This window comes from Tachysurus fulvidraco, chromosome 13 (assembly GCF_022655615.1).
Source record: "Tachysurus fulvidraco isolate hzauxx_2018 chromosome 13, HZAU_PFXX_2.0, whole genome shotgun sequence".
Lineage (NCBI taxonomy): Eukaryota > Metazoa > Chordata > Actinopteri > Siluriformes > Bagridae > Tachysurus > Tachysurus fulvidraco.
In genome coordinates, this window is record NC_062530.1 from 3,528,447 (window position 1) to 3,541,479 (window position 13,033).

A 13,033-nucleotide genomic window follows, 5' to 3' on the forward strand; every position below is an offset into this window, starting at 1 on the left:
CTGTTCCAACCTTCAAACTGGATGACAAACTGCCAATTCTACACCTCAAAACAAAGCACCTGACTGTGATAGAATGAATCAGTCAAAACCCAGACTTAAGACCACTTGAGAATTTGTGGCAAGACAAAAAAATCGGCAAAACTATCAGGATACACACGTAAAATCTGATATCTTCCATATTCAAATGGAGTGAAATTTGGTTCTATCACATATGTAATTCAAAACTATTGGAATAACAATGCCAACATTCATTTCCTGATATTTACAGCTAAATAGGTTGACCAACTTTTTAGGTGGAAAACCCAATTTTTAGGCATAACCTTTTTTTTTTTTAGCCGTTTTGGAGGGGACCTTCAAACGTTAGACGTATCATGTAAATCATTAGAAATCCAGAATAAAGTCCACTTCTAAGTGTTCAATTCTACAAATGCTACAACATTTTTTGAATACTTAAAAAAGGCAGTGAATATAATCGTGTAATAATAATAAAATGACGCTTCAAAACCCACACCAAAATGGTGCAGCCAATAAGAAGCTATTCCTGATTTGTATTGGGTGTGTAGAGCAGTGAAAACACATTTTGCATTCTGGATCAGGTCAAATGTTCTTCAGAGGAGCGAGTTGCTTGTTTCCATCATTTGACTGGCTGTAAAATATTTTGAAGTTGAGTTTCCATTTCCATTATTTGGCAGACGCCCTTTTCCAGATCGACTTACATTCGATTACATTCTCTACAAGTGAGCAATTGAAGGTTAAAGTTCTTGCTCAGGGGCCCAATGGTGGCATCTTGGTGGACCTGGGATTTGAACTCACAACCTTCCGATCAGAAGTTAATCAATTACAATATCCGATTAAACTTGATTTTAAAATACACTTCTAATAAAAACTTGTATCAAGTCACTGCTTGGCAAATTCTCCAGTATAATTAGTCAGAGAGCGTTTATTAATTTTCTACACAAGCAGCTCTGAGTGTAGTTCAAGCTTTAGGAGTCTTAAGGATCCATGGGTTTAGAGCATTTCTCTGTCACAATTATTTTAATGGCTGTAGCTTCTGGGCTTGGTGAGTGTAGCATTTGCACATCTTTTACATCTGTCCTTACCTAACCTGGATCACAAAACACTGTCTTCAGAGACCTGGAAAAAAAAAACAACATTATGTAAATTTAAAGTAAATGAAATACCTTAGAAATAAAATGATTGTAACAAACATGAAAAGAAGGCAATAGAAATGACATGTAATACCTTTCCTCATATAACCATATTCCTCTATTACAAATGACAGCTAATAAACAGCTAATGAATAAAAATTTGTCATAGTTCTGTTGCATCGATAGTATGATTTAATTCAATCCAATCAGTTCTTTATTGAAAACATTTCTTTAAAATAGAATCGAACTGTGCTTTCTAGTATTTGAGATTAGAACATATAATTTAGTTAAATACATTAATTTTAGTATATTTACCACATTTTCATCACGAATCTTCATTAAATGTGTTTATTTAATACAATTGTAATTAATAAGTGTAATAAATTCTTGTCTATGAAAAGCCTTTCTTTAAATTGAAATCTTTCTTAAAATTGAAATGAGACAGTAAAGCTATCCAACATTGTCTGTATCCAACATTTGCTTATTTGTCATTATTGTTGTAGGTTTCACCTTTCTTCCCACTGTGAGGTGTATTGTTTACTTTGTTTTTGCATGTTTTTGTAATCCTGTCTGGATGAAATAGAGTCTGAATGAATGATGCACACTCAGTTGGCACAGACGAGCGAAAGATCTCCAGAGCTCAGACACTTCATAGCAGAGATGAATTCCTTCTTTTGCGTTTTGTTCCTGGTGGCCACTTGTGGGTTGTCTGTTGGTATGATAAGAGAATATAGTTACCAAGAACTTAATCAAGGTGTCTCTTGGGTAACTGCTCAATGTTATTGCAGATATTACTTCAAAGATCTGGCTACTGTGACTACTGCTGAAGAACACCAGAGACTTGCTGAAGTCGAAAGAATCAGTAACAACCCTGACCCAGGCTGGATTGGGTGGAACAAAGAGAATAACAAATGGACTTGGTCTGATGAACAATCACTTTTTTACTTAAAATGGAAATCAGGTTGTCCTTTGGTTGGCCTTGCAGATTGGCAAAAAACATGCGTTGCTCTGCAAAACGGATACTTGACTAATACTTATTGTAACACCAATTATAATTTCTACTGCTACAGATATTTGATTTTGGTGGAAGAATCTAAAACATGGGAAGAAGCTCTTCAGTACTGTGCCACTAACTACACTACGTTGGCCTCTCTACCCAACGTGACACAAATGCACCAGGCAAATTTGGAGCTCACTTTATCCCAGACAGAGGGTGTTTGGGCCGGACTGCGTTTCATAAATGCACAATGGTTCTGGCTGTGTGGAGACACTGTAGGGACACCAGATTCTTTGCCAGCATGTCCAGCTCAGCCATACCGGTGTGGAGCGTTCAACATAACAACCAACTCCTGGGTGAACCGAGACTGCAACGAGAAGCGGAATTTCATCTGTCACTGGGGGTGAGTCAGAAACACCTTAATTAATATATAATATAATAATAATAATTCATCATTGTGTTGAGAAGGCAGGTTGTTTCTCAGAACTGTAGAAAAAGATTGACACATGACAGGTTCAGTTCTATGTAGCATATATTACATGAAAGGTTGATAGTTTACAAATTAAAGAAGAATATGCCAGAAATGAAAAAGAACAATGTCTGATATGTTTCTCTCCCTCTCTCTTTCTTTATCAACAGCTAATTTTCCACCAGTTGGATCCTTCTTCAGGAAGAACAAATTATATTTATGGCACAATAATACATACCATTTATTAGCTGCACCATGTACTTAACTCTGTTATAGGTAAACGGTTTATACTATAGGTAATCAATTTTAGATACTAATATATTACCGAAACTATATAGTAAATGGACGAATACATGTATATGCTGGTGGAGGGATTTTTATTAAAGTAATAGATAATAGCATGATGCTTTTCATATCAAGGTCACATCATCTGAGATATAACTGTTAGTGTCAACCATACAAGTAGATTTGCTTTTGACATTTATTTTATGTAGCCAATAAACACTATTTGTACATTTGTATAAGAGAGAAAAAAATGGACAAATACTGTAATCGATGCCTATTTTAGTGATTAAACATTATACATTTAGGAATTAAGTGTGTATTTAATTATTTATTTCACTTACAATCCTTGATATCAGTGTTTATTTACTCTACAAAACTTGCTCATTTTTAATAGTTTTTCCCCCTTAATCCCTAATGGTTTTCTTCCCTCATATATTCCATGATTAACCCTAACCATATCCTTAACCCCGAACCCTAAACCTTAGGGTTTTATTTCTGCCTCTGCCCTGTGTGCGTGGGCTTTTCATGCTCTCTCAATTCTTTTGTGGTTTCCTCCTCCCGTCCTCAAACCTTCATCTTTAAATTGTCTGTATTGTTTGAGGTTTGAGACTGTGCCCGGTTTGTATCCCCTGCCTTGTGGCCTGAGTCCCCTGGGGTTGGTTGGCACTAGTTACACTTTAGACAGCCATTGTGTGGACTAGCCTCCACTTCCGAGATAGAAAATGATCTTGGAATAGAGAGCCTCTATAAGGACACGGGTTACGCTCGACCTGACTGCTGTGGACCAAGACAACCTTCTGGGAGAACCTATGTGTGCCATGAGAAGCTGAATTTCCCATGCTCAAGTTAGAACCAGTGCTGTACAATACTATATAGTATAATATAAATATATGAATTCATTCACCTACAGAGTGTCTTGAAAATTTTATTTATAAGTAACTGGGTTTTGAATAATCAGTTTTAGTCACTGATATAAAGTATCAAACCTTAAACTGAACAGATAATGGACTTCAGTATTGGGATCAGGATTCTAGTCTTTGAAAATCAGCACAGTGCTTTTCCATCCTGATACGCTATACAGTACATTCAGCATTCACTATTCTTTCCATAACATATTATCAATAAGAAACTCATTATTATCAATATAGCTGCAGGTGTCTGGTTTATGAGCCTGCATTATTTAGTTAGTTGGAAATTAAATGTTTTAAAATAATACCAATATACTAATATAAATTATAAATTAACTGACAATCATTTAGATTGCATTTATGTAAATTATTTAGATATTGACGTATTATTTTTACATTTTGTAAAACAAGATTTCTTACTGTAGAATTTTATTCTACTTCTAGTCGCGACTTATTAAATTAGGGGTCGCCACAGCGAATCATCAGTTTCCACCTAACTCTATTATCATCATCCTCTACACCTTCATGTCCTCATTTAACACATCCATATATCTCCTCTTTGTCCTTCCTCTTGACCTCTTACCTGGCAGCTCCATCTCCAACATCCTTCTACTAATATAACCATCTCCCTCCTCTGTACATGTTCAAAGCATCTCAATCTAGTCTCTCTCTCATTGTCCCCAATACAGCTTTGTTGGGACAGAGTTAATGGTTGTGATTGCAAAACTTGTCTGGTTTTACTAATTTTAATTAAATCACATTTGGTACATTTTAGTGAATCTCAATGACCCAAAATATGAAATATATAAAATTCTATATAATATAATATAATATAATATAATATAATATAATATAATATAATATAATATAATATAATATAATATAATTAAAGAAATGATCCTGGACTATAGCAGGCAAACATTTGCCCTAACCTAAGAAACACCATTTCTGATGTTTGTGCAAAGTTTCATGTGTCAAAAAAAGGACCTCAGAAATGGCCAAAGTGTTGGAAAAAACCCACATCAGCAATCAGATCACTTTTTTAAAACCAAATTTTAATATTTATGTTTCTAAGACTTTAAGACACTGTAGAGACTCTAGCATTTCTGTACGTCACTCTGGATAAGGGCTTCAGCCAAATGTTGTAAATGTAAATGTGAAGACAAAGACTTAGCCCCGATTTAGTATACAAAACAAACAGACCTGCCCTCAGAGGCCAATAAGAACATGGTCCGTCCCACAAGATCCAAAGTAAGTGGAGAAATGGGAATAAAATATTATAGAAGCAGTTTAAAGACTCAAGTATCAACGATTCAGCAGTGTCTGCTACAACACCAGAGGATTAGCATGAGATGCTATTACACCCTTCACACATGAACATGATGTACATTATACCACACTTCCTGTTTACACTCCATGTTAATTGATGGCGTCTGGCAATGGCAATGCTGCTCCACATTTCATTACATTTACATAAACATTTACATTTAAAGCATTTGGAAGACGGCCTTATAAAGAATGACGTACAAAAGTGTTTTTAAGTCTCTACCACTGAATACATTGACTGTGGTTTACTAGGTTACAGACTTAAGACACCATGAGCCTACATCACTGTTTAAAGTTTTCACATACAACAAACAAGGGATAAAGAACTAGTTCAAATATTTCATGAACAAATAGGTCTTCATATCTCGTTTATAATTGTAAATACAAGTTATAAGTTCATTGACGCTCCCTAGTCGATAGAGCTTGAGCATATGAACTTACACCACCTGTCTCCAAACAAACCAAATGCCAAACCCCTTTATTAGCCCTATTTAATATTCTGGATATATATTGACATCATTGTTTGCTTTGAGCCTCATATTTTGTTGCCAGTTGGGGCAGTATGACATTCTGTGATGATTACACTGTATTATGGATTTCTGCCACACTCATATCACATATTATCTGATACTCTCACCAGGGCAACATGTTGGCCAAATCCGGTTGAAATCTGATGAATCACCTATAATGTAAAACTTTGAAAACCATCAAAATGGACAAAATCTAAATTAGCATGTGTCCTGTTATGTGGAGTTAATAGAAATGTGTGTGAAAAAATGTATTTGGGTCATCAAGTGCTACTGAGACAAAGTCTGACGCCTGGGTTCAATGTATTTCATGTCCCTGAGGTGCTATAATGCTATAAAACTTGTTTTGGGGAAAAAATACAATATGATAATCCCAACAGATCCAATAGGGCCATTCACACACTCTTGGCGCTTTGGTCCTAATTAAAGCCATGAGGTTAGGCAAAGTAAGCTCTAAACATGCTAATTGTTATTCTAAATGTATACGTGTTGATCATTTACAAATGCCAAAATACTCTGATCTTCCTCCATGAATGTAGTATTTAATAGCATTAAATTGTATTTATTTATACTGTACTAAGTATAAATACTGTTATGTATATTATATACTGTATAGTTCACAGTGAGGTATTTAATACGTATATGTATAATTTAATAATATATCAAAATATACTGTATAGACTAGTTATAGGTTCTTATTGTATTACTAGTTGTGTTATTTTAAATGCTTAAAAAAGTCAAAATCAGTCAGAACAAAGCAAAAAGTATTATCCAGTATGTTTTTTGACATTGATTTGATTTGATTGACATTTCTGAGGTGTGTGCTTCCCCTCCCTTCCAGTGTGTGCTGTTTTGTTTATTTAGTTTTTGCATAAAATGTGAATGCTGGACAATGAGTTAGCACAGACGGGTGGAAAGATCTCCAGAGCTCACAAACCTCATAGATGAAACAGCAGACATGAAATTATTTGTTGGTGTTTTCTTCCTGCTGGCCAGCTGTGAGCTGTCTGTAGGTATAATACTGGAATATAGTTACCATGAAATCAACCTCAACTGGTATCAGGCTCAAAATTATTGCAGAGACAACTACACAGATCTGGTTACTCTCAATGCTGTTGAGAAATACAAGGATATTAAAGATGTTGAAAACCAACAATATTCAGGCTGGATTGGGCTGTACAGACAGGATGTAGCAAAAAACATCTGGAAGTGGTCTGATGGACAACCACTTTCTTGGTTAAACTGGCCGAGCAGTTGGCCAATGGTTGGTTCTTCGGCAATGGATAAGAACTGCAGTGTTCTGTATCAGGGATACTTGTATAACGATCCCTGTGGAGTGAATCATCCATTTTACTGTTACAGACATTTGAGTTTGGTGAATGAGGCTAAGACGTGGGAAGAGGCTCTTCAGCACTGCACCATCAGCTACACCAGTTTAGCATCTTTGCCCTTTGAAAAACAAGTGTTGGGGGCAATGAAGGAGATGAAGCTGGGCCAAACAGGCAGTGTGTGGACCGGCCTGCGCTTCATGAATGGAAAATGGTTATGGCTGAACGGAGAGGCTATAGAGACACCAGCAAACACAGGGCAGCCTAATACAGTGCTGCTTTCCTTGCCGGAATGTCCACTTCAGTCTTACAAATGTGGAGCGTTCAATATCGAGACCAACGTCTGGGAGAACCGAGACTGCAATGAGAAACTCAATTTCCTCTGTTGGAGCTGAGTCAGGAACAGTTTCAAGGATTCATGGAAAGTAAGAAGACAGATTTACCACCTTACGACATTATGCATATTATATGAAGATATAACTATCTTGACTATCTTACCGAATAATGTCAGATTAGATTGACATACGTGTTCTCATTCTCTCTTTGAACAGATAATATTCTACAGGAAGGATATGAGATAAATGGCTGGTACAAAACACTACATCCAGTAACTTGGCTTTTTGTTTTCACTTAAACTTTTTTTATGCTTTGAAATAATTACCAAAACTAAATGGGAAGAGAAATTTTTATAGTGGTGGGTTTGTTTGTTTATTTATTTATTTATTTATTTATTTAAATAATGGTTAGGGTTAGGGTTCAGGCATGTGAAACTGTATTTGATTTACTTTTGGTGTCTTAGCAATATCCGTGATTTATTTATCATAGCGTTATACTGCACTGTACTAAGTGAATTCTTAGAAACTGTATAAAATTACTAACAATTGAAGAAAACGTATTATCTTAGGGCTGTAACACTAATAATCCATTGCTCAAGGTGAGGATTTGTTTGCATTATCAATTATAGGTACGATATAATATTATAAATGTAATAATAATATAAACTCACATTATAGTAGAGTGGAGTAAAGAGTACTTTTTCAATCCCCAAGGGGAAACTTTTATATATCACAGATTTACTCATTGTCATAAATACTCTATCCAGGTCAGGTCAGGAAACAGTGGACGTGAGGCAGGAATACACCCTAGGATGCCTGCATAGTTAACATCACCTACCACCTACTACAGTTTAATCAGTGTATCTTTTAGGCTGTTTGGCAAAAGTGTGAAAACATGAAAACCCAAAGGAAATTAAATAGCACTCGTTTATGTGATGTTTCAATAAAGCTCCTGAGATGTCTTAATGTCTTTACTTTATTAACATCAGACATTAAGCAACGGACAGAAACATGCTGTGGCTACATTCACTGCTCAGCTTGCACGAGGCCATATATATATATATATATATATATATATATATATACATACACTAGATGTCGCCTTGTATAGGGCAGTACATTGGAATGAATGCGTCAATTGAGCCGCCATCTTGGTACAGGGGACCCCCTCCTCTTAATGCATTAGCGTCAATGTAGGCAAAGAAATAAAATCACCATAAATCGTCATGAATGCGATTTTCCAGTTTTTTTTTTGGTTCATTCCAAAGGTCAGACATGTATTTATCATTAAGTCCAGAGAAAATTTAAGGTTCTGATATTAAGATAATATCAAACTTTTAATAACTTATAATATCACTACTTTTTCACAATATAATGCATAGTGCTAGTAGGTGTAAGTTTATTAGTTACATTCTTCCACTTGAGTAAACTTCATATGAACAATCACTACTTACCTTATAGCCTACTGCATGCAACACTGCTACAATGCTGTGACTATACATGTTCATTTAACATTTAAATTGTATTGGTTTATTCAATATGATACACAAAGCAATTTGCAGGTGGAAGCAAATCACAAATTTGAGAGGAACATAATGTAAAAGTTAGATAGTTGAGGTGCCAAAGACTGTTCGATCTTTTATTTATTCTTTTTCTGCAATACTTTTGCCACATTAAATAAGTATGTAATAAAGTCACATAAACCAAAAAAAAACAAACAAAACAAAGTTTGACTTTGAGGCTGAACTTGTGTGTTACACTGCCAAGCTAACTGGTGACATCCTTCCAGGACTGTCAGCTGAATTAACCATTAAAAAAAAAGTGTTTAGTGTCCCTGCAACGTGTCCATGACTGACGTCTCTGTTTATCACATGGTGTAACGTGGCCGGAGTGTTAGGTTTGACCCGGAGAAAAACAAGGTGACTTAAAAAGGGAATAAACACTCGAGGCACACAGCAAGTTATCCCAAAAAGCCTTTGTATTTCATCCTCTTCAGCAATCACATCCAGCATACACACATATAAACGGAGTAAAAGCGAAGGAGAAACAAAACACTCGGTTCCCGTCACAAAACAAAAGAAAAACGTTAGTTTGCTCAACATAGAAGGCAGAATAACAACACGTCTGAATACATCCAACTTCGCGCTAGCTCTGTCTGGCGCATGCGCACTCAACAGTCTAAGTGCATACATCAGCAGAACTCTCATAAAGGCACAGTAACACATAAACCTTTACAATATTAAAGTGGCCGTTACAATGGGAATACCATGTCAGCAATCAAAAGCTATTTTCATGGCAAAATTCAATTATCAAAAATACAAATATCATATAAATGCAATAAAAACAAAACAAATATAAACAGCAAGTCATACTATACAATTTTTTTATTTTAATTAACATACGATAAAAAAAAAATCCGTTGCAAACCAACGGAACAAAAAATATAATTTCCTAACATTCATTATCATAAAACACATTCTCACTTGTGTAATGTAATCCCTTGCTGTCTGGTTTTTAGATTTTTAGACCCCAAGGCGACATCTAGTGTTTTGATATCTATTGCACGAGGCAACAACAACTCTTCAGCACCAACACATCCCCACATACTCCACATTATATTGCCATCTAGTGGACAAAATACACACATCATATTATAACAGTAACCTGATTATATCACAGATTATCCATTAATACTGTACAACAACACTGGTCTCTTTTTTTCTTTTCATTATCTTTCTTTCTATGTAAAAACCTGTACCAAAAAACCTAAAAACCTAAAAACCTGTATAAAAACCTAAAAAACTAAAAACCTGTATAAAAGCTTCTTGACCATTACTATTTCCCTTCACTGGAACTAAGTGGCCTTAATACATATAAATAAATAGATACATTTTAAAAATATAAAATTTGTCATTTTTATTCTTAATTTTCATTTTCCTGTAAGCTGTATCTATCTATCTATCTATCTATCTATCTATCTATCTATCTATCTATCTATCTATCTATCTATCTATCTATCTATCTATCTATCTATCTATCTAAACTGAACGGATAATGGACTTCAGTATTGGGATCAGGATTCTAGTCTTTGAAAATCAGCACAGTGCTTTTCCATCCTGATACGCTATACAGTACATTCAGCACCCACTATTCTTTCCATAACATATTATCAATAAGAAACTCATTATTATGAATATAGCTGCAAGTGTCTGGTTTATGAGCCTGCATTATTTAGTTAGTTGGAAATTAAATGTTTTAAAATAATACCAATAAACTAATATAAATTAATATAATTAATTATATTTTAAATTAATAATAAATTAATTATAATTTATACAATTATAATATTATAATCATTTAGATTGCATTTATGTAAATCATTTAGGTATTGATGTAATATTTTTACATTTTGTAAAACACGATTTCTTACTGTAAAATTTTATTCTACTTCTAGTCGCGTCTTTTTCCACTAGGGGTCGCCACAGCGAATCATCAGTTTCCACCTAACTCTATCCTCATCATCCTCTACTCTCACAACAATTACATTCATGTCCTCATTTAACACATCCATATATCTCCTCTTTGTCCTTCCTCTTGACCTCTTACCTGGCAGCTCCATCTCCAACATCCTTCTACTAATATAACCATTTCCCTCCTCTGTACATGTCCAAACCATCTCAATCTAGTCTCACTGTCCTTGTCCCCAAAACAGCTTTGTTGGGGCAGAGTAAATGGTTGTGATTGCAAAACTTGTCTAGTTTTACTAATTTTAATTAAATCACATTTGGTACATTTTAGTGAATCTAAATGACCCAAAATATGAAATATATAAAATCCTGTATAATATAATATAATATAATATAATATAATATAATATAATATAATATAATATAATATAATATAATTTAATATAATATAATATAATGGGGAGCACGGTGGCTTAGTGGTTAGCACGTTTGCCTTGGGCAGTGCAATTCATTGGGCCTCCAAAATAACAAAAACAATCATTTGTAAATATTTCACACTTGTTATATGCATTTGTCCAGCTGGGAAAACATCTGCTCTTCTTCTTCTACCAACAAGGTTTACACACACACACACACACACACACACACACACACACACACACACACACACACACACACACACACACACACACACACACACACACACACACACCAGGCTTGTAGCCAGCCTATTGTAAGGGGGGTTCTTTTTTCAAAAAGTGGACCTTTTTGCAGTTTTTCTCCTCCTTTTGTATTTAATTATGAGGTTCAAATACTTCATTTTGGTGACCTTTTATGCACTAATTTGTGCTGGATTATCTAGCTTTTTGATGCTCCTAAATTATTTACTGCATTGCATTGTTGTCAAATCACTTCCTCATGTACCACCTTTGTCAGTCCATACACAGTTCACAAGTTTAAAGACCACACTAACAACAGAATATATTTAATGAACTTTACTGAAGTATTAATAATAATTATTTTCATCATCATTTCTTGACTCTCTGTCAATGCATCTTTGCTTGTTGCTGTATTTGTCTTGACACTCATGGATTTAGTACACTGGTCAGTTTCAATCTTCATAGGTGCAATTTGGAGAATGTTACATGTTTCCCATGTAAAGAGCAACTTGCATGGTGTATTTAATCTATTTTGACTTATTTAAGGGAAACTTTGAGACTGAAAAGTAACAAGCTAACCTAAATAGAAGAGGAAATGAATGTTTATATAATTGTAATAATAATGAAATTACCTCCGTGGGACGTAACAGTTACGTTGCCAGAAAGTTATGAAATTACCAAAATAGTACGTAACTGGACTGTACTTGGGTATCTCGTGACGTTAGGAGACCGTAGTGGCGATGTAGTGATTTGGTACTGTAATGGTAATGAAATTACCTCCTTAGGACATAATAGTTACGTCACCAGCTGGTCATGAAAGTCATGAAATTACCAAAAATGACCAATAAATTACGTAACTAGTACGTCGTGTGTTAGCTGGGTAGGCATTGTAAATCAATTAGTATACTAATCGGTCCGCTTTGAAGTTCTCAGAGGAACAAAGATGCGCACCGAAGGAGAGAAGCATTTCCATTGGCTCCAGTCTGCCAGTATTGGCCAATCACAAAAGTCAATATTGATATATTCGATGTTGTATTTTCATATTCAAATCATATTTGTTTCCTCTCTCATATTTATGAATTTAGTTGCATTGGTCAGATTTGACCTGGGGATGTTTATAATATTTAATTTAATTAAATATTTAATTTCTGCTTATTTTACTCAAAAACATGGCATAATTTCATGAGGTTTATTGTTTATGAATTAAATATAATAAAAAGCATTAGAGGTGTAAAGGAAGTTTTATTCACAAGAAATTATGCCATGTTTTTGAGTGGTGTGTCTGTGTGTAGCCCGTTTTTGGGTGATCAGATGGCATCTGGTAGGCAAATAGACATTACAAGTGTAAAATGTTCACAAATGTAAGCTGATCACACAGGATGGTGATAATTATATAATTTTTTGATTTATAAGCATTCAAGTCAATTTGACCTGGAAAAAACAGGTTTTGTTATTTACTGACATTAAAAATGGTCAAAATGGTTTCGAAACAATCTCCTGGCTTTGAAATATACCGGCCTGTAATTGTGCATTAACTTTTGTGCCTCTATAGTGAAAATAATTAAAAATTTCTGTTGTTTTTTT

The 13,033-nt window shown here is 34.6% G+C and overlaps 2 protein-coding genes across 2 annotated transcripts; both read left to right on the forward strand.

Moving 5' to 3' along the window:
• Positions 1-1,519: 1,519 nt before the first annotated feature.
• On the forward strand, positions 1,520-3,165 carry LOC113650813 (lithostathine-1-beta-like). The gene is made up of 2 exons (XM_027159361.2): positions 1,520-2,548; positions 2,785-3,165. Exons 1-2 carry the CDS (start codon positions 1,743-1,745, stop codon positions 2,786-2,788), a joined length of 810 nt encoding a protein of 269 aa, XP_027015162.1. The 5' UTR covers positions 1,520-1,742; the 3' UTR covers positions 2,789-3,165.
• A 3,418-nt stretch (positions 3,166-6,583) lies between these two features.
• LOC113650762 (lymphocyte antigen 75-like) lies at positions 6,584-8,289 on the forward strand. Its single transcript, XM_027159269.2, has 2 exons — positions 6,584-7,413; positions 7,540-8,289. Exon 1 carries the CDS (start codon positions 6,619-6,621, stop codon positions 7,381-7,383), a length of 765 nt encoding a protein of 254 aa, XP_027015070.2. The 5' UTR covers positions 6,584-6,618; the 3' UTR covers positions 7,384-7,413; positions 7,540-8,289.
• Positions 8,290-13,033: the final 4,744 nt, after the last annotated feature.